The 22290-nt window shown below is 33.9% G+C and overlaps 4 protein-coding genes across 7 annotated transcripts in view; 2 read left to right on the top strand and 2 right to left on the bottom strand.

Moving 5' to 3' along the window:
• Positions 1–12134, top strand: part of LOC109596896 (serine/threonine-protein kinase 26) — a 32866-nt gene extending 20732 nt beyond the window's left edge. For all 3 annotated transcript variants that reach the window (XM_049965998.1, XM_049965997.1, XM_049965996.1), the window contains 6 exons: positions 5456–5680; positions 8887–9396; positions 9450–9595; positions 9658–10150; positions 10201–10403; positions 10462–12134. In XM_049965998.1, coding sequence (XP_049821955.1) covers positions 5456–5680; positions 8887–9396; positions 9450–9595; positions 9658–10150; positions 10201–10403; positions 10462–10471 — 1587 coding nt within the window. In that variant the 3' untranslated portion in view covers positions 10472–12134. The remainder of the gene's footprint in view (positions 1–5455; positions 5681–8886; positions 9397–9449; positions 9596–9657; positions 10151–10200; positions 10404–10461) is intronic.
• Positions 12135–13717: 1583 nt separating this feature from the next.
• LOC109596882 (NADH dehydrogenase (ubiquinone) complex I, assembly factor 6) lies at positions 13718–14858 on the top strand. The gene is made up of 4 exons (XM_020012478.2): positions 13718–13887; positions 13936–14167; positions 14220–14452; positions 14503–14858. Exons 1-4 carry the CDS (start codon positions 13778–13780, stop codon positions 14849–14851), a joined length of 924 nt encoding a protein of 307 aa, XP_019868037.1. The 5' UTR covers positions 13718–13777; the 3' UTR covers positions 14852–14858.
• Positions 14859–14940: 82 nt separating this feature from the next.
• Positions 14941–18966, bottom strand: LOC109596881 (GATOR complex protein WDR59). Of its 2 annotated transcripts, XM_020012477.2 has the most exons (9): positions 18452–18966; positions 18261–18393; positions 17480–18080; positions 17010–17428; positions 16540–16955; positions 16210–16488; positions 16028–16151; positions 15880–15906; positions 14941–15468 (listed from the first exon to the last, which is right to left on the bottom strand). In XM_020012477.2, the coding sequence occupies exons 1-9, from the start codon at positions 18559–18561 to the stop codon at positions 14941–14943; spliced, it is 2637 nt and encodes an 878-aa protein (XP_019868036.2). In that variant the 5' UTR covers positions 18562–18966. The 2 variants fall into 2 exon arrangements, with proteins under 2 accessions (XP_019868036.2, XP_049822756.1); XM_049966799.1 differs by lacking the exon at positions 15880–15906.
• Positions 18967–19457: 491 nt separating this feature from the next.
• Positions 19458–21891, bottom strand: LOC109596880 (CBP80/20-dependent translation initiation factor). The gene has a single exon (XM_020012476.2). The coding sequence runs from the start codon at positions 21257–21259 to the stop codon at positions 19973–19975; it is 1287 nt and encodes a 428-aa protein (XP_019868035.1). The 5' UTR covers positions 21260–21891; the 3' UTR covers positions 19458–19972.
• Between the last annotated feature and the right edge of the window lie 399 nt (positions 21892–22290).

Here is a 22290-nt window from a genome sequence, read left to right as displayed (position 1 = left end):
TCTCCAAGATTTGAATTTGAAAATCATTAAGAAAAAATAAAAGTTTTAATATTAGACATTTTTAAGCAATAATCATCTGAGAAAACTCATGTTAAATTTCAAGTTTAGATAATCAACCAATATAATTTGGAAATCATTAAGAATAAATAAAATTTTCAATATTAGACTTTTTCTGGTACAAGAATCTTTAAATTTGAATTGAAAATTTAATTTTTGTTAAAGAAGTTGAAAATCATTAAAAATAAATAAAATTTTTAATATTAGACTTTTTCTGAGACAAAAATCTTTAAAATTTCAATTAAAGATTTAAATTAATTTGAAGAATATATATTAAATTTATATTTTTCAGCAATCATCCGAGAAAATCTGAATTTCTGTAAGAAGTATAGAATTTTCTAAATTTATTAATTTCAGATAAAACTCAACTTCAATATTAGACAATAATCATCCAAGATAATTTGATATTCTTTAATAATAAATAAAATTTTCAAAATTAGATATTTTCTGGGGCAAGAATCTTCAAAATTTCAATTAGAAATTCACATTTTTTTTAAGAAATTTGAAAAATACACATTAAATTTATTTATTTTTTTAAGCAATAATCGTTTAAGAAAATCTGAATTTCTGTAAGAGTCTAAAATTCCTTAAATTTATTAATTTTAGGTCAAAAATGAAAACAAAAACATGCACACAATTTCAATTTTAGACAATAATCGTCCAAAATAATTTGAAAATCATTAAAAATAAATAAAATTTTCAATATTATACACTTTCTGTGTCAAGAATCTTCATAATTTCAATTGAAAATTAAATTTTTTTAAAGAACTTGGGAAAATGTGTATTAAATTTATATTTTTTCAAGCAACAATAATCTGATAAAATCTGAATTTCTGTAAGAAGTATAAAATTTCCAAAATAATTTGAAAATCATTAAAAATAAAATTTTTAATATTGGACATTTTCTGAGACAAGAGTCTTTAAAATTTCAATTAAAATTTTAATTGTTTTTAAAGAAATTTGAATTTATATTTTTCAAACAATAATCATCCAACAAAATTTGAATTTCTGTAAGAAGTATAAAATTACCTAAATTTAATAATTTTAGGTCAAAAATGAGTAAAACTCGTGTTCAATTTCAAGTTTAGACAATAATCGTCCAAGATAATTTGAAAATCATAAAGAATAAATAAAATTTTCAATATTAGACTCTTTCTGGGACAAGAATCTTCATAATTTCAATTGAAAATTAAATTCTTTTTAAAGAACTTAGGAAAATATATATTAAATTTATATTTTTTCAAGCAACATCATCATGCGAGAAAATCTGAATTTCTGTAAGAAGTATATAATTTACTAAATTTATTGATTTTAGGTTAAAAATGAATAAAATTCGTGTTCAATTTCAACTCTAGATTATCCAAGATAATTTGAAATTCATTAAGAATAAATTAAATTTTAAATATTAGACACTTTATGGGGAATCTTCGAAATTTCAATTGAAATTTGTTCAAGCAACAATCATCCGAGGAAATCTGAATTTCTGTAAGAAGTATAATTTTTTATAAATTTATTAATTTCCGGTAAAGAATGAATAAAACTCGAGTTAAATTTCAATTCTAGACTATAATCATCCAAGATAATTTGAAGATCTTTAAAAATTTTCAGTATTACAGATTTTTTGAGGCAAGAATCTTTAAACTTACAATTGAAAATTTAATTGTTGTTAAAGAAGTTTGAAGAATATAAATTAAATTTATATTATTTAAGCCACAGTCATCCGAGGAAATCTATATTTCTATAAGAAGTACAAAATTTTCTAAATTTATTAATTTCAGAACAAATATAAATAAAAATTGTGTTTAATTTCAAGTTTAGACAAAAATCATCTAAGATAATTTCAAAATCGTTAAGAATAAATAAAATTTTCAATATTAGATATTTTGTAGGGTAGGAATGTTCAAAATTTCAATTGAAAATTTAATATTTGTTAACGAAGCTTGAAGAATATATTAAATTTATATTTTTTAAGCAACAATCATCCTAGAAAATCTGAATTTCCGTAAAAAGTATAAAATTTACTAAATTTATTAATTTTTGGCCAAATTTATCCAAGATAATTTTCTGGAACAAGAATCTTCAAAATTTCAATTAGAAATTTTTTTTGTCTGGCATTAATCATTGAGAAAATCTGAATTTCGGTAAGAAATATAAAATTTAATAAATTTATTATTTCATACATGATAATTTGAAAATTTATAAATAAATTAAGTTTCCATTATTTGAATTTTCAAATTTCTAATTGAAATAACGAATCTGTAAGAAAATTAAAAAATTAAATTTTATGTTTTTAAAGCAAAAATCTGGTAAAATCTGAATTTCTACAGGAAACATAAAACCTATAAATAACTTTATCTAATAAATCGTTTAATGTCAATTTTCTTACAATTTACTTGGTGAATGTAAGTGATTATTATTACAGGAATCTAATGAATGTTTTGTGAACAAAAGAAATCACCCGATCGACCGACTGCAAAACAAAACAGCAACGTTCGTTTCTAAATATCACAGCCGGAGCACTATGAAGGAGAAGAAAATGAAATGCACCGCCCGCGGGCTGAATAAAAAAAAAATCGTACAAGAGATGTAATCTCTCACGTTGTTTGTTTCGTTCGCGCCGTTGCACACACACGTGAAAGTAAAACGGAACCGATGACACGACGTCCATTTTCCAAAACATTTGCATTGTAAATTCGCGTTCGTTCTCGCTCTCGCATCGGTTTTTCGTCTTGCGTTTATCGTTCGGTTTGTGCATAACGTTTCCAATTAACGAATTAACCGGACACACTCTACATATAATCGATGCGAGTTTGCGTTTTATTATTATTTTTTTTTCTCTTATTTTATTCTTCTCCGGTTTGTTTATCGTTATTTCGCGCACTGAAAAGTCGTTTAATTTCGACAATTAACACCGAATGTTTCCAGTTTCCTTCGATAGTTAGTTTCGAGTAATTGTTTTTGTTTTTTCTAATTATAATTGCCAACAGATTGGAATGCGATGTAACGATTTATTTATAATCATATCAGTGTTATCGAACGAGTCACTTTAGATTTAATTGTGAGTGATTTATTGTTGTAATTTCAAAACCGACAAAAAAATGTACTTAAAACCATTTTAATGCATTAAATTATTAAAATTTCAAACTTGAGATGAAATTTTTCAATAGAATCTCAACCTAAAAGTTTACAAAACTTAACATTTTCCTAAACCATAAATCATCAAAATTCTGATCAGAAATTTCAAATTATATGATGAAATTAGAAAATATAATGGCAAGTTACTAAAATTTTATAGTTTGTAGGCAAATATTATTAAAATTCCAAATTAATTTATCATTTTTCAAATTATAATTGTCGAGAAAATATAAAATTTTCTTTACTAGACACATTCTGAGACTACAATTTTCAAAATTTCAATTGAATATTCAATATTTTTTAGGAAAATTTATGTAAGAAAATCTGAATTTCTGTAAGAAAAAAAATATTTTAAAATTATAATAATTCAAATTAGAAATTAGAAATCATGTAGGAAAATTAGAAATTTATAAAAGAAACTTTTAAGGCAAAAATCGTATGAAAACTTGTAAGAAAGTATAAAATATTTCAAAATTATGATAATTTAAATTGAAAATTTGAATTTATCTGAGAAAATGTACGGAAAATAGGCAAAATGGCAGAGGTAGAAATAATCTAATAAGAATCTAAAATTTTGTAAGAAAAAAAAAAAATATTTTAAAATTATAATAATTCAATTTAGAAATTGAAAACTATGTAAGAAAATAAAAATTTTTAAAAATTATTAATATTTTTAAGACAAAAATCATCCAACAAAATCAGAAATTCTGTAAGAATATTTAAAATATTTCAAAATTATATTAATTCAAATTGGAAATTACAATCTATGTTATGTATGAAAATTAGAAATTATACAAAAGATGAATCCATTTTTTCAAAAAAAAAACTGAATTTGAAATTCTGTAAGAAAATCAAAAATTCTTATAAAAAAATATAAAATATGTTAAAAGTATAATAATGCAAATTAAAAAATTGAAATTATGTAGAAAAATTAGAAATTTAGAAACATTAATATTTTTAAAGCGAAATGATATCTAAAAAAATTTGAAATTCTGTAAGAAATAATGTTTCAAAATTATAATAATACAATTTAGGAGTTGGAATCATCTATATATGAAAATTAGAAATTTTACAAAAAATTAATATTTTTAAGAAAAAAATTTTGAGAAAATCTCATTCTGTAAGAAAAAATAAAATATTTTAAAATTATAATTCAAATTAAAAAAATTGAAATTATATAGAACAATTAAATTAAAAAAAATCCAAAAAAATCTGAAATTCTGTACGAAAAAATAATGTTTCAAAATTATAATAATACAAATAAGAAATTGGAATCTGAATTAGAATTGGAATTGATTAATATTATTAAAACGAAAATCATATAAGAAAATCAGAAATTTTGTAGGAAATATAAATTAATTTAAAATTATAATAATTTATAATTGTATGAAAATTAAAAAGATTACAAGAATAACAAATACTTTTTAAGACAAAAATCATCCAAGAAAATCTGAAATTATGTAAGATAAAATATATTTCAGAATAATAATAACTCACATTAAAAATTGGAAATTATCTAGAAAAATTAGAAATTAAAACAAAAATTAATATTTTCAAAAAAAATTGTATAAGAAAATCTGAAATTCTGTAAGAATAAATAATATATTTCAAAATTGTAATATATATCTAAATTGGAATCAATCTGTGTAGGAAAGTTAGAACTTTTAAAAATGATTAATATTATAAAGAAATCATGCGGGAAAAATTTGTAATTCTGTAAGAAAATATAAAATATTTCAAAATTATAATAATTCAAATTAGATTAGAATTTTATGAAGGAAAATTAATAATTTTACAAAAGATTATAGTTTTTAAGGTAAAATATCATCGAAAATCTGTAAGAAAATATAAAATTCTTGGCATAGATAGGATTAAATTCAAATTTAAAGGTTCTTACTAAACTAGTTAAAAAAATATGGGACCAACTAAAAATTAGTTAGGACAGTTGAAAATTATTAAATTTTAATATTTTGAGGGCAAAAATTATCAATTATTTGTAATTTTAAAATTATAAAGTTTACAGAAAATTAAAAAAATAAATAATAATCAGAAATTCTATAAAAAATGTGAAATTTTTAAATATTTAAATGAATTAATGAAAATGAAAAAAAATTTAAATTGTAAAAGCGAAAATCTTGAAATTTATTTCATCTATAAAAATTCGTATTTCTTAAATGTTAAAATTACACTAATCCTGAAAATCTGACCGACCCACGCAGCTCCGCAGAACAGTCCGACTTATTCCGTTCATTTTTTTTTTCAGAAGGTTGATCCGGAGCTGATATTCACGAAACAGGAACGGATCGGCAAAGGGTCGTTCGGCGAGGTGTTCAAGGGCATCGACAAACGTTCGACGCAGGTCGTTGCCATCAAAATCATCGACTTGGAGGAGGCCGAGGATGAGATCGAGGACATCCAGCAGGAGATCATGGTGCTGTCCCAGTGCGACAGCCCCTTCGTCACCAAATACTTCGGATCCTATCTCAAGGTAAAACAAAAACGCTTTAATCGCACCAAATGTCGATTTTGTTGAACAATCAAAAGATAATCGTATCTTGTAATCCCACATCAAAAGCCGGAGCCCGTTAACGTGTGTGCGTTTTCTCTGATGGAATGTAAATTTTCGCCGTGGAATTCGAACGGATCGGGAGGCCCCGAGGGTGTGCTTCAAGGTTCGCGTCGCGATTCGTATTAATAGAAGTGACATTTAAGGCGCGCGCCCGCAATGATTGTAAGAAAAAAATTATCTTCAAAGCGAGACCGTTAGACGTTGCAATCGCTGAACATTCCCGAGGAAATTTTATTTCGATCCGTTTGGATCGTTCGTTCGATGTTTGCGGGATGACGAAACAATGGTTCGTAAAATCGGGTCCACGATGGTTGTTACGCGTTTACGCAATACAATGGGTGGTTTTAGGTAAAAAAACGATGGTGTTCCGTTGGAGATTTTCGTCCTCGAAACGGGCCGAACATGATGTTCGTACAGGTAAAGTAAATTAGTGGGTTTATTGAGGAAAGTGGCAAGAGGAGAAAACGCCAATTTTGTTTTTGTATCTCCTGTTCAGTAAACGTTGACGGAAATGTGCATAAATTAACTTTTTATGGGCAATATAATATTAATACTTTTAAGCCTAAAATTATCCATGACGACCTGAAATTCTTCTAGAAAAGCCATATTGAAAATTTAAAATTTTCCATTAAAATACTCTTAAAAATTTTATAACAATTTTTGGTAATTTATGACATTATGAAACTCTTTAAGAGAAGTGAAAAACTCCAAAATATGAAAATTTCATATTTTGTAAGCAAATTTATAATATTTCATAAAATTAATCTTTTTTCAAAAAAACATTATGTCATTTTGTAATTCTGTAAGAAAAATGAAAATTACCAAAATATAACAATTTGAAGTCAAAAATGATATAAATCTAAATTTAAAATTTTTATATTTTATGGTAATTAAAGATGTTAACCAAAATTTCGATTTTAGGCTTAAGTTACAAAAATATTATAACAAATTGACAATTTTTGATAATTTATAATATTTTAAAATTTTAAGGTTAATTTTAAACAAAATTTCATTGAAAATTCTTCATTTTGTAAGAAAATGTACAATATTTCATAAAACTAAACTTTTTTAAGACAAAAAAACATTTATCACATCTTGAAATTTTGTAAGAAAAAAATTTTTGTAAAAAATTACTAGAATATGATAATTTGAGAACAAAATAATGTAAACCTAAATTGAAAATTTTAAATTTTATAATGCAATTAAAGATATAAACCAAATTTTCAATTTTCAGACATAAGTTCCTCATCAATTTTATATCAAATTGACAATTCTTGATAATTTATAATATTTTACAGTTTTAAGTGTAATTATTACTAAAATTTCAATTGAAAATATATTTATACTTTTAAGGAAATTTACAATATTTTATAAAATTAAACTTTTTTAAGGCGAAAAACATTTATTGAAATTCTGTAAGAAAAATGAAAATTACCAGAATATGACAACTTGGGGGCAAATATAATGTAAATCTAATTGGGAATTTTTAAATATTATAAGAGAGTTAAAGATATAAGCCAAATTTTCAACTTTCAGGTTTAAGTTACTTAAAAATTTTATAACATTGTCATTTCATGTTAATTTATAATATATTTTACACTTTTAAGGGTAATTATTAGTAAAATTTCAATTGAAAATTCTACATTTTGTAAGGATATTTACAATATTTCATAAAACTTTTTTAGAGCAAATAAACATTTATGACATCTTGAAATTCTGTAAGAAAAATGAATTATCAGAAACTTACAATACTTCATAAAATTAAACTTTTTAAGACAAAAAACATTTATCACATCTTGATATTTTATAAGAAAAATGAAAATTAATAGAATATGAGAATTTGAGAACAAAAATGTAAATCTAAATTCAAAATTTTCAATTTTTATATTAAAGTTTCTTAAACATTTTATAACAAATTGACAATTTTAAATAGTTTATAATATTTTACAGTTTTAAAGGTAATTTATCACCAAAATTTCAATTGAAAATTCGGCGAGAAACACTTGAGACATTGTAAGAAAAATTAAAATTTTAAGTTTTATAACGCAATTAAGGATTAAACCAAATATTCAATTATTAGACTTAAGTTACTCAAAAAATTTATAACAAATTGACAATTCCTTCAGTTTTAAGAGTAATTTATCAGCAAAATTTCAATAGAAAATTCTACATTTTGTAAGGAAATTTACAATATTTCATGAAATTGAACTTTTTAAGGCAAAAAAACATTTATGACATCTTGAGATTCTGTAAGAAAAATTTAAATTTTATAAGGCAATTAAAGATATAAACCAAATATTCAATTTTTAGACTTAAGTTACTCAAAAATTTTATATCAAATTGTATCAGTTAATTAAAGATTTATAATTATTTACAACTTTAAAAGAAATTATCAGCAAAATTTAAGTTAAAAATTTGATATTTTATAAGGAAATTTAAAATTTTTCTTAAATCCTTAAATAATTATGACATCCTGAAATTCTGTAAAAAATGAAAATTTTGAAAATATCTTAATTAGGGGACTAAAATGATCAAGGCAAATTATGTACACAAAATTTAGGCCTAAATTTCTTAAAAAGTTTATAAGAAATTAATAATTTTTAATAATTTACAATATTTTAAGGACAATAATCAACAATTAAAAATTTGAACCTCTGTGAGAAAATTAGAAAAATTGCATTCTTAAGACTAAGATCATTTATAATTACCTGACATTCCTACGAACAAAATAAATTACTTGATTTGATTGAGGAAAGTGACGAGGAAGAGAAAACACCATTTTTGTTTTTATCACCTGTTCAGTGGACATTGACGGAAACGTGCATAAATTATCTTTTTATAAACAATGTAATTGTCGACTTCTAAACGGTATTTTGAAATTTTAAAATAATTCAAGTGGGTTTGTTAATTAATCGAGATAAAATTCCGAGTTAAAGTCGTTACACAATCACATCGAGATTCGGTTGCGGTCTAACATTGATGCGTAATCAAATCGGCCAAACGGGAACACAGGTCAATTTCGGACTGATAAACAGGAAGCCTTTCCTGTTTGTTTTCAAGGAACCTCATTATTAAATTTTAATTTTCTGGTAGATTAGTTACTTATTGATGTATACGAATTGCAGGGTTCGAAACTATGGATCATCATGGAGTACCTGGGCGGCGGCTCCGCCCTGGACCTGATGAAGGCCGGCAACTTCGAGGAGATGCACATTGCCATCATACTGCGCGAGGTGCTCAAAGGTCTCGACTACCTGCACAGCGAGCGTAAGCTGCATCGCGACATCAAGGCGGCAAACGTGCTGCTGAGCGAGATGGGCGACGTCAAACTGGCCGATTTCGGTGTCGCTGGCCAGCTAACGAACACCACCAGCAAACGGAACACGTTCGTCGGCACGCCCTTCTGGATGGCCCCAGAAGTCATCAAGCAGTCGCTGTACGATTCCAAGGCGGACATCTGGAGTCTGGGCATCACGGCCATCGAACTGGCCAAGGGCGAGCCGCCCAATTCCGAGCTGCATCCGATGAGGGTCTTGTTCCTGATACCCAAGAATAATCCGCCGCAGCTGACCGGCAGTTATAGTAAACAGTTCAAGGACTTTGTTGAGGCTTGCCTCAATAAGGACCCAGAAAATGTATGGTATATTTGTAATGTCCAGTTTTGGTGTTTAATGAGTCGCTATTTCAGAGACCTACGGCTAAAGAATTGCTCAAATATCCGTTTATTAGGAAGGCGAAGAAAAATTCATATCTGGTAGATTTAATAGACAGATACAGAAAGTGGAAGGGAAGTAGGAACGATGAAAGTGAAACCGAGTCCGAAAACTCCGATTCGTAAGTGTTAATTTACCCCAACCTAAAGACCAATTAACTGAGCAATTTATAAAATATTCCAGCGAGGAACCCAAACAGGACAGCGACCTAGACGACCCGTGGATAATGACGGTGAAAGGCAACCATCCGATGAAAATGCCAGACGACATCGTCAGTCCAAACCACAAGATAGCATCGAACAACAAGGTGCAGAACGGCTCCTCGGCGACGACGATCGCCGCCAAGTCGCCCCCGAAAGACGCCAACCTCAACCACTACAGGCCCGACAAACAGACGGCCCAGCCGGCGGTCAAGTCGACGTCCGCGACGACCATGACGACGGTCGTGCAGTCGCCGACGTCCGACAACAAAAAGGAGATGCGCGAGCAACGAGAGAAGAGGATTTCCAGAGAGCTGAGTCCGCTGGACCATCGGGGAGAGCCCGAACAGGAGAAGAAGTCGAACAGACGGTCGGTGTCGTCGCGAGAGTACAGGGAACACTCGACCAGCACGACCAAGATCGAATCGTCGCGGCCCCCTTGTCTCAGCGGTTTCATCTACCCCCTGATCTCCGAGGTTTGTCCAATGTTTCGATCGAAGTTCGTTGGTTATACGTTGATGTTTAGTTGCAGAGAAAGCACCAGTATAACGGCAGGGCGGCGGACACGTCGCACAAGTCGGACGCCATCGACGACCTGCGGAACGCGTTCGAAATAGCGGAGCGCCAAAGCCCCGGCATAAGTGAAACGTTCATCTGCGAGCTGGTGCAGAAGCTGGTGCCGTCGATCACGGACCAACGGTTAAGGGGAGTCCTTGACAAAGTCACGAGGTAATCAATTTGTTGACCTATTTATTGAGCAAATTTTAAAGTTATTCGTTGTTCGCAGGGAGTCATAGAACAGGATGCGAAGAGAATAAGAAAGGCAGCCGCCCAACATGGGCGGCCAAACCGGAGAACCTTAATATCAACTTAACTATTAAAAAAAATCACATAGTATAAAAGAAAATTTTTCCTACCTTTTAAAGATAACTTACGGATACATACATGACAATATCTTATATCTCTTGAGCTTAATACATAGCACTGGTAGCGTAAGAGGAGAGTTTTGCAATGCCATAACGTTTGTTGTTGAGATGTTCTTTCTGTAGGTTAAAACAATTATTAATAATAAATGGGGACGTTCGTTTTAGGTCCCGTAGGCACGTATTTAAAAAGAATTTATCACGTAAGTGCCAACTCCATCCAGTTCTTGATGAAAAGCATGCTGTTCCACTTTAAATTAAACCTTTTGAAAATTACAAAAAAATAATATTAATTAATCATTGCCAATTGCCCCCATTGGGATTATGTATATATGTAAATCTAGATCGAAGTATATATCATTAAGATAATATTTTTTCTTGCAATGTATTTTTTTAGATGTGTACATAATATACATATATATTATAAATATATAGTTATCTATCTTAATTTTTAATTATATTTGATGTACTGTGTCATCCAGGTTCATTATTTATTTAATTTATTTGTACTTAAACTGAAACTGTTGTTGTAGTTTATTAATTAATTGTGTTAGATTTTGTAAATAAGTTATGTAAAAAACACTTGAAGACAATAATATATTTATCAAGTTGAATCAAATTGGTTTTCTTAATCATTTTAGCCGATTTTGTGATGTGTGGGTAGTGAGTACAAAAAAATGATCGAATTGTTTTGTAGCAAGTCGGTTTAAGTACAAATAAAGATCGTTTTTAACAAGACTTGTAGCTTAGTAAGATTTAACCTGGCGATGTGAATGCGTGAAACAAGATTTAGAAGTGCCCTTCAAATTTGCATCACAAATTCGAACGAACGTCAAAAAATAAAAATGAATACGACCCGAAGACGAAGTTTATTGTGGTTTTCGGGCGCATGAATGGATATATGAATGTTTATTTAGTTATTTGTTAGGTTTTAGGCTAATTTGTTAATATTGTGTTGTATAATGGGTTCAGTTAAGTAAAACTACAAATATATATTCTATAAAGATAAATGTGGATGATGGATTTCCGTCCTCCAGTTTTTTGGGAGGGTGATTTCTAAGGTGACATGTTGGTAGGATGGTCCCACTTTCAGTATTACTGTGCGAACTTGTTTTTTATTATATTTTTTTGGTAGTTGCAATCGAGTGTTTGCTCAGGCTTCCGAAATACTTACTCACAATCAGTGCTTTATGTCTACGGTCTGTGTACATATGATTATGTTGATTATTCGATTCGGAATACTGTGATAGAGTGAACATGAACTGCATGTAAGTATTTTTTTAACGGGGGTGATGTTTCGATTATTGAACTGTTGCCGTCAACTATTTCTTGTTGTTTTTTTTTTAAATATTGTTATCTCATTTAGAGTCTTATAGTTTTGCCCGCATAGTTAATACTGTACAGTCAATTACTGTATGTACTTTTAGACTAACTATTCAATAACACACCTGAATTTTATTCAAAAGTATGAGATCTGTTCGTTCTTGTACAAACTAAACGGTGTACATTAATAAATAAACAATTATTTCAATTTAAATTGTGTGTTATTTGACAACCTTCCTAATTATGTGTAAAACTATTGCTTAAATCTACGTTATAGAATAAATTGATCAATAAAAACTTTAAATTTTTTAATTTATTTAAGCTGAAAACCGGAATAAAATATTTAAAAACTTTGCGTAGCCCGTTGCTAGGTTAACTAGTCTCGTTCTGAACCTACTTGTAATTAATCAAAAACTTTAAATTAATATCGTTTAATTAACAAATAAAAGTATTTATTACCTTCAATGTCCTTTCCCTACTGGCCTATTGCCTATCTGATGGTTGGTTGGTTCTTCATAGTCTGGGTTCCTTCAGGGCCTCCTTGGAACATCTTGCACATATCTTATCTTCCAACAATCCAATCAACAAATAGAGAAAAAATGTTCTCTAAATGTGTTAGCCAAAGATAGAACATTTGTGATCGCTCACATGTCTTTACAAGTTAATGTTTCTGTGATCTAATTTCAAATCAAGGTTTTCACAAACGAATTGGGGACCGAACATTGTTTTGTAGTAGAACACCCTTCGTCCACTAAACGCACCACCGAATTCGTTTCCTCGTAACATTATTCATCTTAGTGAAGTGTTAATTATTTTTATTTATTTATATCATAAATAATTAAATTATTCGATTCGATTATTCTTATAATTTAAGACTTTATATTTGGAATACTTTTACTTTTGTAATTGCCACGATTTATCGAAAACATTTATTTATCTTTACTACTGCAAATAAATTTCAGGACTTTACTTATCTAATTATTAAGAATTTATATTGTCAATTATTTTATTTAATTTTAATTTTATTGTAAGAAATTCACACGACTTAACTATTACTGAATATTTATATATCATAACAGTTGGACTGAAAAGTTCATAGGCATAGAAAAAATATTTTTTTTTATAGAATTTGATTTTATTATCCAATATAATTGCCTTTTCGGGAGGTCTGCAAAATACTCCTCCGCGAACTGAATTTTTTATTGATGAGCCATCTTTGGAGGTTTGAGAAGAGATAATAGTCCGATGAAGCTAAATCTGACGAATAAGGTGGATGGGGAAGCAATTGGAGCCTTAAATCGATGCTTTCATCGGCAGTGGAGTTTTCGGAAACCATAAAACTCTCTAAACTAATATTTCACGGTGTAATCTGAAGGAGCATAAGCCCCATGATATTTATCCAACTTTCTTTTATTTCGCGATAGCAACGCATTTTGGTGGTCAAGGTGGTTACTTTTCAACCCACCCGTTACAGTACTGTTTCGGATACTTTTTTCGTTAAATCAACACTTATATCGATTTTTGATTACCTCAATCGTTTTAGGAGTTTAATCTAATTAGTTCAAATTATTTTAGCCTATGTCAAATTTGTAAGCTATTAATGAACTATTAATTATTATATATGTATTAAAATCAGGATTTTTTTGTACACTTAGAACATAATTATTAAGATCAGACTTTTACATTAACCATAAATAAATAAAAGTTAGTTTATTCGTTTTTTTAATGTAAACTGCATATTTTTATAATGAACCACAAAATGCATAATAATCCACCTTCTCCATAACCTCAAACTTCTGACGTTTATATAACCTAAAAAATGACCCAATTAATTGGATAAAATATATAATTTTCACAATGATTTTACAAAAGTTTGGCCGGAGAATTTTGCAAAACGCCCAAAAACCATCGCAAGTTCACCGTTGTAAGAGTCAATCGACTGCAGAATACTGTCTGAACAACGTACGGTACGAGTGTCCCCCAAAGTGAATTCAAATTTAATCGGTGCATTGCAGGCAATACGACTATGATAACTTCACTTGCACCCTGCTGCTCAAGAATTCGGCGAGGGCTTGCGCTTTCGCCGTGCGGGGTTTTAATGTCGAAGTGTCCCGGGTGGCTGAACAAGTGTCGCAAGACACCATAGGGTTGATGCGGTTGAAATTCTGGGAGGAAACGGTCGATAAATGTTTCACGAAAGATGTTAAGAAGGTCCCTCAGCATCCAGTTGCCATAGAAATATATAAGGTACTTTTAAAAATTACTATTTATACTAGAATTCAATTATTTCATGCTTTAGGCTTTACTGAATAATCAGCTGACAAAAAGGTACTTCAAAAACTTAATAGAAGTGAGAAAAGACAACTTAAACATGAAACACTTTAATAGTTTAGAAGACATGGAGAAATATGCTGAAAAATCTGTGTCTAGTGTATATTATTTAATTTTGGAAGGTTGTGGGGTTAAAAATATGCACGCTGATCATGCTGCCTCACATTTAGGTAAAGCACAAGGAATAACACAACAACTAAGGTATAAAATATCTTTATTAAACAACTGTATATTATAAAATACAATTTCAGATCAATTCCTCACTCTAAAAGGCTTAATTTCATTCCTTTACCCCAAGATATTTTAATAAGAAACAACTTGAGTCAAGAAGAAGTAATTAGAGGCAAATCCAGTAGCAAATTGCAAGATACAATTTTTGAAGTAGCTAGTAGAGCCCACCAACATTTAGTTAAGGCAAGAAGTTTATCAGAAAGTGTCCCAAAGGAGGGTAGAGCTGCACTGTTACCTGCTGTCCCAATTTACAGCTTTTTAGACAGATTGCAAAAAGTTAACTATGATGTGTTCCATCCAGGACTACAGAATAGGCCCTGGACGATTTTACCTAGATTGTATGTCAGTAATTTAAGAAATAAATATTAAAACTACATTGTCTTACTTTAATAGGAAAATAAGGAAATAATTTATTGTTATTTACACTTAAAATATATCACAAATTCTTTTGTATCACGTCAACAGTTAAAAACGCCTGGTATTTCCATCAGACAGTAACACCCACAACCAGTAGGGCATATATCCCGTATTTTAAACCACTCCATGAGGTGTTTGGTGTGACCTCCGTGTCCGCAGATGACGCAACAAGTCGCCGAGCCCCTGACGGAAATGTGACAAATCGCGCACTGCAGCGACAGCCGCTTGCACCTGACGCAACAGCAACTTTCCTTAACCGAAACCTGACATTCTTTGCACTCCGGCGTGAACTGCACCCCCTTGTGCGACTCAGCCGGGGCACACATGTATTTTATCACCTCGGCCCGTTTGTAGATCAACCGCCAGCGGTGTAGGGTCTCCGCATAGACCAGCTTGTAGTACTCGTAGAGGGCGGACGATGGATCTTTAATCGGGGGCGTCACTTCGCTCGAATCGTCCAGTCGGAGGTTGTCTAGAGAGGTGGATCTAGAGGTTTTCAGGATGGGGATCACCCAGCCTTCTGCAATCACGTCCGCTGGCGGAATTGTGTGGTACGGTGATCCACCAGACTGTTAAAAGAAATGTCTATTAGTTTTGATTTTATATTAATTTAATATTTATTATAAAAGGCAATAATATGGCAGCTGTTAATGGTGTACAATAGGATATATCCAAATAACACTGTTCATTTTAATCAAATTAGGTTTAATAATAATTTTCTTGGTTTAATTCTTATTTCTTACTATCTATAGTTAAGATATTAATTTTGTATAGTCAATTACAATGTCATCATAAGGCTGGTTTAAGGATAGATGATTCAAGTCCTATCCTATTATAACAATTATAATATAATAATTTGTGCTACTTGGAATATTACCGACTGTCGACCATCGCAGAGAAACAACAACACGGTTAATAGCAACACACAACGTCGGTCACAAACGAGTAAAAGCGCATGCAAAAGTGTACAATTTAGTTACCTTCAACCATCTCATTCCTGGTGCAAGCTAAAATAAATATAAGTAAAGTCATATAGTTATGTAACTAGTTATTCGTAACGGACGTACACAAAACTAGAATTAGAACAAACCGCGTATGACGTAGTCAAATAACATATTAAAACCTTACCGTGGGCGACTTCAGAGACTTTATCGACGTCTTACGCGACGTAACCGTGTCGTTCTCCTTCCCAAAGATGCAGCTCAACATTGCCGCCATTTGAACGTCCGATTGGGTCGCATAATGGGAAATCCTGCAACGAAAATCACCGGAAAATGAACATGATCAAGTACCCAATTAATGGAACGTACAAGGAACGCATAAGCTGATTGCCGAACGGATGCTGGGACCACGTCATCTCCTCGTCGGCCTGCTGCGGCCCGGCCACCAGTTCGGCCAACGTCCACGCCTGCACCAGATCGCATCGCCCCACGGCGGCGGCGCTGGCCGCATTGTGGCGACAGATTGTGCCCACGTCTCCGTCCAATATGTATTCCTCGGCAAGCTGCTGGTTCACGAAGAACAGACGTCCGGCGTCGTAGACGTGAACGGTGGCTTTCGATTTTGGGGGCGCATGTTTGGTTGGACGCCTGGAAAATATTGTAATTAATAAACGGAGTTGATCAAAGACAGTGTGGCACCTTTGCTTTTGGAAATAGTAGGCGGACACGGTCATTCCGTTGCTGTTCCTCTTGGCGTTAATGTTCTCCAGGGCGGACAAGGCCCTGGGCGTCGTGGACTCGAGCTTGTTGCCTAGTCGTCTGTGTACGGGACGGCCGAAGCACACCAGCATCCCAACTGAGCAGAATTTGGCCCCCGAAGTCCGGGGGAAAGGGATGTAAGCGTCGTTCAGGCCGCTAAAAACTGGCGATTGTTCTATGTACGGGGTGACGATTGTCCTGTCGCTTTCGGCGTCCCGAGACAGTTGCTCCAGAGAGGTTACCATTTGTCGCAGGCACGGCTCCAAGCAGGTACGATTTTTGGAAACCCTCTGTTGCGCCAAGTGGTTCAACGTTTGAAGCAAAGAAGCCGCCATTGATTCGTTGCCATTGGGGGACTAAAAATGTACTTCATCAGCAACAAAACAACGTGGAACATTAATTAAAATTACTGTTATTGTGGGATGGAATACTGGAGGGACTCCATGTGGATAAGCATTGGGAAAGATAACTTGTAAGTTGACCACCAAGTTGTTAACGGTAGCCTTGACGCTGCACGTCCTGCCCATCAAATCCATGCTGATTACTTCCAAGTTGGGAATGTGGACGTTCATAAGGGAGAACTCCTGTTGTAAAGGTTGTATTTTAGGGGAAGACTTGGCCTCCACCTGTTTGGAGTCTATTGTATTAACGGAAATCGTATCAGACGTGTCTTTGTACTCCTCCGGTTCGTGCCCGCACAACTTTTGAAGGAATGGCTCAATTTTCCACACCAGCAGGGTCTGATCTTTTGACCATGTGATAAGCTGGTAGTTTGTGTCGCCTGGACGTTGCTTGCGCCACTCAAATTCAAGCACCACGTCTCTGTGACCTAAAAAATAATCCTTGTAATTATAATATACACATATTTGTTCATTATTACCAATAAATGTGTGCATGGGAGTTGTTCTATTAGCTGTGTTCCACAGTAACAAGCTGTTCTCTCCTCTCCTCAACTGCGGAACTACAACGGTGACCATGCCGTTGCCGAAAGGCGTGTACCTTGCCCTCCAAACGGGCGAAGCCGTGGTCAAGACGTACTCAGGCCTCCTCGGGTTTTCAGTGTCGAAAAATTTGACTGTATTATCCTGACTGGACGACGCCAACTGATACTCAGACACGGGACTCCAGTCCAGCCCGTGTATCTTGGACAAATGGGCAGATATGTATTTGGTTGGGGCGGTACCCTTGCGCTGATCCCACACCTTGATGTCGCCGTCGTGCGCCGTCGCCAACAAGTTGGGCGAGAGCCGGTTCCACCGGACCTGCGATGCTTCGGCGATGGCGCTCAGCGACAGGGTGGGTTTTCGGGCGTCCCGGATGTCCCAAATATGAATGAACGTGTCGGCGGAACAAGAGGCCAATATGTTGGGGTCGAAACGGTGCCAACTTAAGTCGGTTATCACCCTGGTGTGGGCCCTTAACGAGTGCGTCAGGGTCAGGTCCTCGTTTTGGAGGGTCAAAACCTCAAGTCTTTGGTTACTCTAAATAAAATACATAATATAATATAAATAATTAGTGTGGAAAACGTATTTATTATTAAAACAAAGCTATGTTTAATTTGTTTAAATACAATAACTAAACTAATAATTATTAATAATGATATTGTATTCTATTCTGAGTGAGTATTAGTCTATTTTATTGTTATCTTTTTTGTGACTCACTGAAATTACGCATAGTTCTTTATTGTGTATTGTTGGATTCCACTCTGCCGTCCCCACATCATATTTGCTTTGTCTGGGAATTTTTTTTAATGAAAAATCCTCATTTAAGTTTGTGATTGCCACGCATTTCCTCCTGCGAACATATCCTTCATTGTACAAACTACTAGTACATTCAAAATGTCTTAAATTACCCAGCTAACAGTACAAAAGTACCAGTACAATCCACAGCCATGGCGTTTGCTTGTAGATCTTTGACTTCGAGGGCAACATGGTACTCTTTGTTCCAAGTTATTGTAGACATGTTTCCAACAATGTGTACTAGTCAAATACAAACACAAACTAGACTTTGTAACTGATTAAACTATTACTTTATTTACAACATTTAAACAGCGTATTTTCTTTACTTCACATAAATGTGTTTTCATAACAATAAACATAACCTCAAAATCACAAATTGTAATTGTTGTACTGGTTGTATCTGGGTTTTGTTATCGGTGTCTTATTTAACTGGTTGTTTATAATAATTGTATCTATTTGGATTAGATATGGCGTTTTTTGACGTTATAGAATTTGAAATATTTTGACGTCTGCGAACCGCCATTTAAATATCTATAGTGCATTTGCGCACCACTTATTTGTTCATTTATTTATTTCACGCAATAAAATTATTGTATGTATACGGCTGGATTAAATTCACAACGATAAATTAAAAATTAAATAAATTATAAATTATGAATCATTCACTAAGAAAATCCTTTAAAAAGTAAGTAAATATTGAATTCAGTTTGTTCCATTGTTGCCAATTCTAATATTCAGTTCATAATCAGGGAATTCGATTTTTAAATACAAATTTTAAATTGTTGCTTCGACAAATTCTGTAATTAGTTTATGTCGAAGTAATAAGTCATTTTGAGAGTGAAACTTTAACTTTTCGGTAAATTTTTGCCAATTTCATTGTTTAAAATAAAGCGGCGTTGCCAGATTGTCGGCGAAGCGCGATTAATTTAAATCAGTTGGACAGCGAGACAAAACAAAACGACGAAACAGTCGCGTGGGCTACTAAACTCGACACATCCATTTAGGATGAATATTTCACACATTACTCATTAACATGCACTACGTCTCACATTTACATCATCGCTAAAAACTGCGTTGCAATTGAAACACATGTGCAAATTATATTTAACAACGCACGAGTTTATAGGTAAACAGTTTATTCAATAAAATATCAGTAAAAACAAAATACAATTCAGTGTATATATACTTAAATAAATTATATTATTATGGAGCAAATGTCGCTTTAAATTTACATACAAACACATAAATATTATTGTTTAACATTAGGTCCTTGCTACTTAATAAGGAAATCCAATTTGACGGCGGCTGAATTTTAATTCTGACTAATTTCAAAACTAGTGACAATTTTCACTCAATGCAATTTCTAAAAATAGTCCCGATATATGTGTTAGACAAACTTAGTTAGCAAATATTTACATCACGCGCTGTTTATTTTATTCGGTAAAGGAAAAAAAATGTGACGAAATTCCCAATAAAAATGACGAAGCGCACACCACCACTAAAACCAATCCCGTCCATCAAAGCGACATATGCACTGACTAAGTTACAATAACAGTCGTATAAAAAAAACAAACAAAAAAAAAATAAATCAGTTGGTCCACCCTGTAACCGTCCCACCGAGCCGCACCAACCGGTCACTTGATCCTCGGATAGTAGTACAACACCGACGAGCCGGGCAGCTGCCAGTTGGAGGCGTGTAGCTCGATCAGCTGCAGGAGCGTGCGACGCACCGCCGGCGCCCCCGCACTGTTCAAGAACCCGTCCCTCACACTGGCCAGCAGCTGTTCCAACTGCTGCGGCAGCTCCGTCTCCAGATCCCTGCCGATGGAGGTGAGCACAAAGAACAGACACTCGGTCTCGCTCAGGCACTTGATGGGCAGGCTCACGCAGGCCTGGCAACACTTGGCCAACACCGACAGTAGTACCAGGTCTGGCTGGAGGGACTCGAAGTGGTCCTTGAGCTGGTGACGTTTTATTTGGCTGCAGATCTCGGTCAGGAACCACATGAAGGCGGTGAAACGGGTGCCGTCGCCCGCCTTGATGCCCCGCAGGATCTTGTCGCGTTCCTGGTACCACTGTTGGCACATGTTGAGCAGGGATTCGAGGAAGGTTTGGTTCTTTTCGTTCTCTATGATGGAGACGCACAGCTTGGCGATGGGTTCGCAGTACTTGATGCCTTCCACCACTTTCTCCATGATGATTTTGACCAGATCCATTAGGGTGCGGGAGGGCAGTTGGTTCGGGTCCTCCATGGCCTGCTTGAGATGCTCCTGGTCCTCCTTGGCGAAGATGGACAGGTCCATGTCTTCTTTGGGCAGCGACTTCAGCTTGATGGCGAGGTTCTGCGAGTCGGCGGCGCCCAAACTCTTGGAACGCTTCAGCGACTGGCTCTGGGTTTGGTGGTGGTTGTTGTTCCAGTTGGCGTAATGGACCGGCTGATTGTGGCCGGTGAACACAGGATGCGCCAGCAACTCAGGGGCGTACTGGAAGCCGGGCCGAGGCATGTGATTCAACAGTTGATTGGATGACGCAGAGTGTAACAATGGTATCGGCATGCCGGCCGGCAGTATCGGTATCAGACCGGGATGATTGACGTGACGCAGTATGTTGCCGCTGGACTTGCTGTGCTGCAACGGCATCGGTTCGTAGGCCATGAGTCCGTGGAGGTTGCCGCTGGACTTGGACGGTTGCAGCTCGTGACTCATCGTGAACTCCTTGGCGTGGACGTTTAACTTGCCGGGCACGTTTGGCATGTCCGTTCTCACGTTGGGCGGCCTGTATATCTCCATCGTGGGCTTGGTCTTGATCGTGGCCATCGTTTGGGACCTCCTCTTCTGCGGGTCGCGGTTGGGACGTACGAAGCTGCGTTCCCGCATCACCACCGGGGTCGGGTTGCCCGGGGTGCGTTTCAACTGCGACATCGTTCGGTCGATTTGCCGCGCACTGACTGATTAGTTCTCGAGGCGGTACCAATTAAAACGGTCACCACGCACAGTCTCCAATTTTGGTTGCGGCAAGGCTGATCGGCGATCACACGCCTCGCACATTACAAACCTTCATCATATTTATTGTATTAATTAATCGGGTGGAATATTGCGTTGCGGTGACGTTTTTCCGTTGAGTTTGGAACGAAGACTGCGGACAGCTCGCGCGTTAATTTTAACCCGGGCTTATTTATAAACCGACAGATATAAATAACCCGAGTACAACACAGATAAAACAAACGGCGGACTTTTTTATTTATTATGTAAGGTGCCACACAACTCACTGTACCAGGAATTGGTATTGCAATATTGTGCCACTGAGTCGTACAACAACTTGAACCCAACTAATACATTGGGATCGGTGATGTGCGGTGCGATGCACACAAAACCGATGACAGAATCCGCAGAAATAATTCGGTGGGTTGGAGCGGAGACGCGATTAGGTCAGGCGCGTTTGCATATCGTAATTTATGCTTCCAAAAGCCAAATTTAATTTGTTCGAGTCGTTTCTCGTTCCCTGTCTTCCGATGCCATCTCGTGATGGAGGTTTTAAATACTGTTTTTAATATGTTAGGTTCTGCTTTTCGGTGGCGCTAAAGTTAATTTATTCCCCTTTTTGAAAATTACTTTAAACAATCGATTTTATAATTTTTAAATGTGTGAATTACAGAAAATAATTATTTTAATATGTATTTGTCGTCCTATATGAGTGTAGAAGTGACTAAATTGTGTCTGGATATTGATTTTCATTTTTAAATTTGTTAACATATGAATAAATGTTCAAGAATTTTGTGGTTTTATTGTAATGACCCTATGAATATACATAATTGGATCTGAAGCTGAGATGGGAGTTGTCTTTCTTTTCTATCATACTAGTAGACACACTAGTCAGGGTGGAACCTTGGAGGTCCGGAGTTTATAGGTGGATTGTTTCTCTGGAGTGGCTAGGTAATCACATCAAAGTGTGA

Source organism: Aethina tumida, chromosome 4 (assembly GCF_024364675.1).
Source record: "Aethina tumida isolate Nest 87 chromosome 4, icAetTumi1.1, whole genome shotgun sequence".
NCBI classification, from domain to species: domain Eukaryota; kingdom Metazoa; phylum Arthropoda; class Insecta; order Coleoptera; family Nitidulidae; genus Aethina; species Aethina tumida.
The sequence above is the reverse complement of the archived record's forward strand: the minus strand, read 5'-3'. Positions and strand labels throughout refer to the sequence as shown.

What these genes read in the sequence shown, in the direction of transcription:
- LOC109596882 (XM_020012478.2), top strand. Translation starts at nt 13,778, where the DNA reads ATGATTTTACAAAAGTTTGGCCGGAGAATTTTGCAAAACGCCCAAAAA. An exon ending in TACTGTCTGAACAACGTACG is followed by an intron (nt 13,888 to 13,935) that starts GTACGAGTGTCC and finishes GGTGCATTGCAG; the next exon opens with GCAATACGACTATGATAACT. An exon ending in GGAATAACACAACAACTAAG is followed by an intron (nt 14,453 to 14,502) that starts GTATAAAATATC and finishes ATACAATTTCAG; the next exon opens with ATCAATTCCTCACTCTAAAA.
- LOC109596881 (XM_020012477.2), bottom strand. Translation starts at nt 18,561, where the DNA reads ATGTCTACAATAACTTGGAACAAAGAGTACCATGTTGCCCTCGAAGTC. An exon ending in TACTATTTCCAAAAGCAAAG is followed by an intron (nt 16,489 to 16,539) that starts GTGCCACACTGT and finishes AATATTTTCCAG; the next exon opens with GCGTCCAACCAAACATGCGC. An exon ending in AATCAGCTTATGCGTTCCTT is followed by an intron (nt 16,152 to 16,209) that starts GTACGTTCCATT and finishes TTTTCGTTGCAG; the next exon opens with GATTTCCCATTATGCGACCC.
- LOC109596880 (XM_020012476.2), bottom strand. Translation starts at nt 21,259, where the DNA reads ATGTCGCAGTTGAAACGCACCCCGGGCAACCCGACCCCGGTGGTGATG.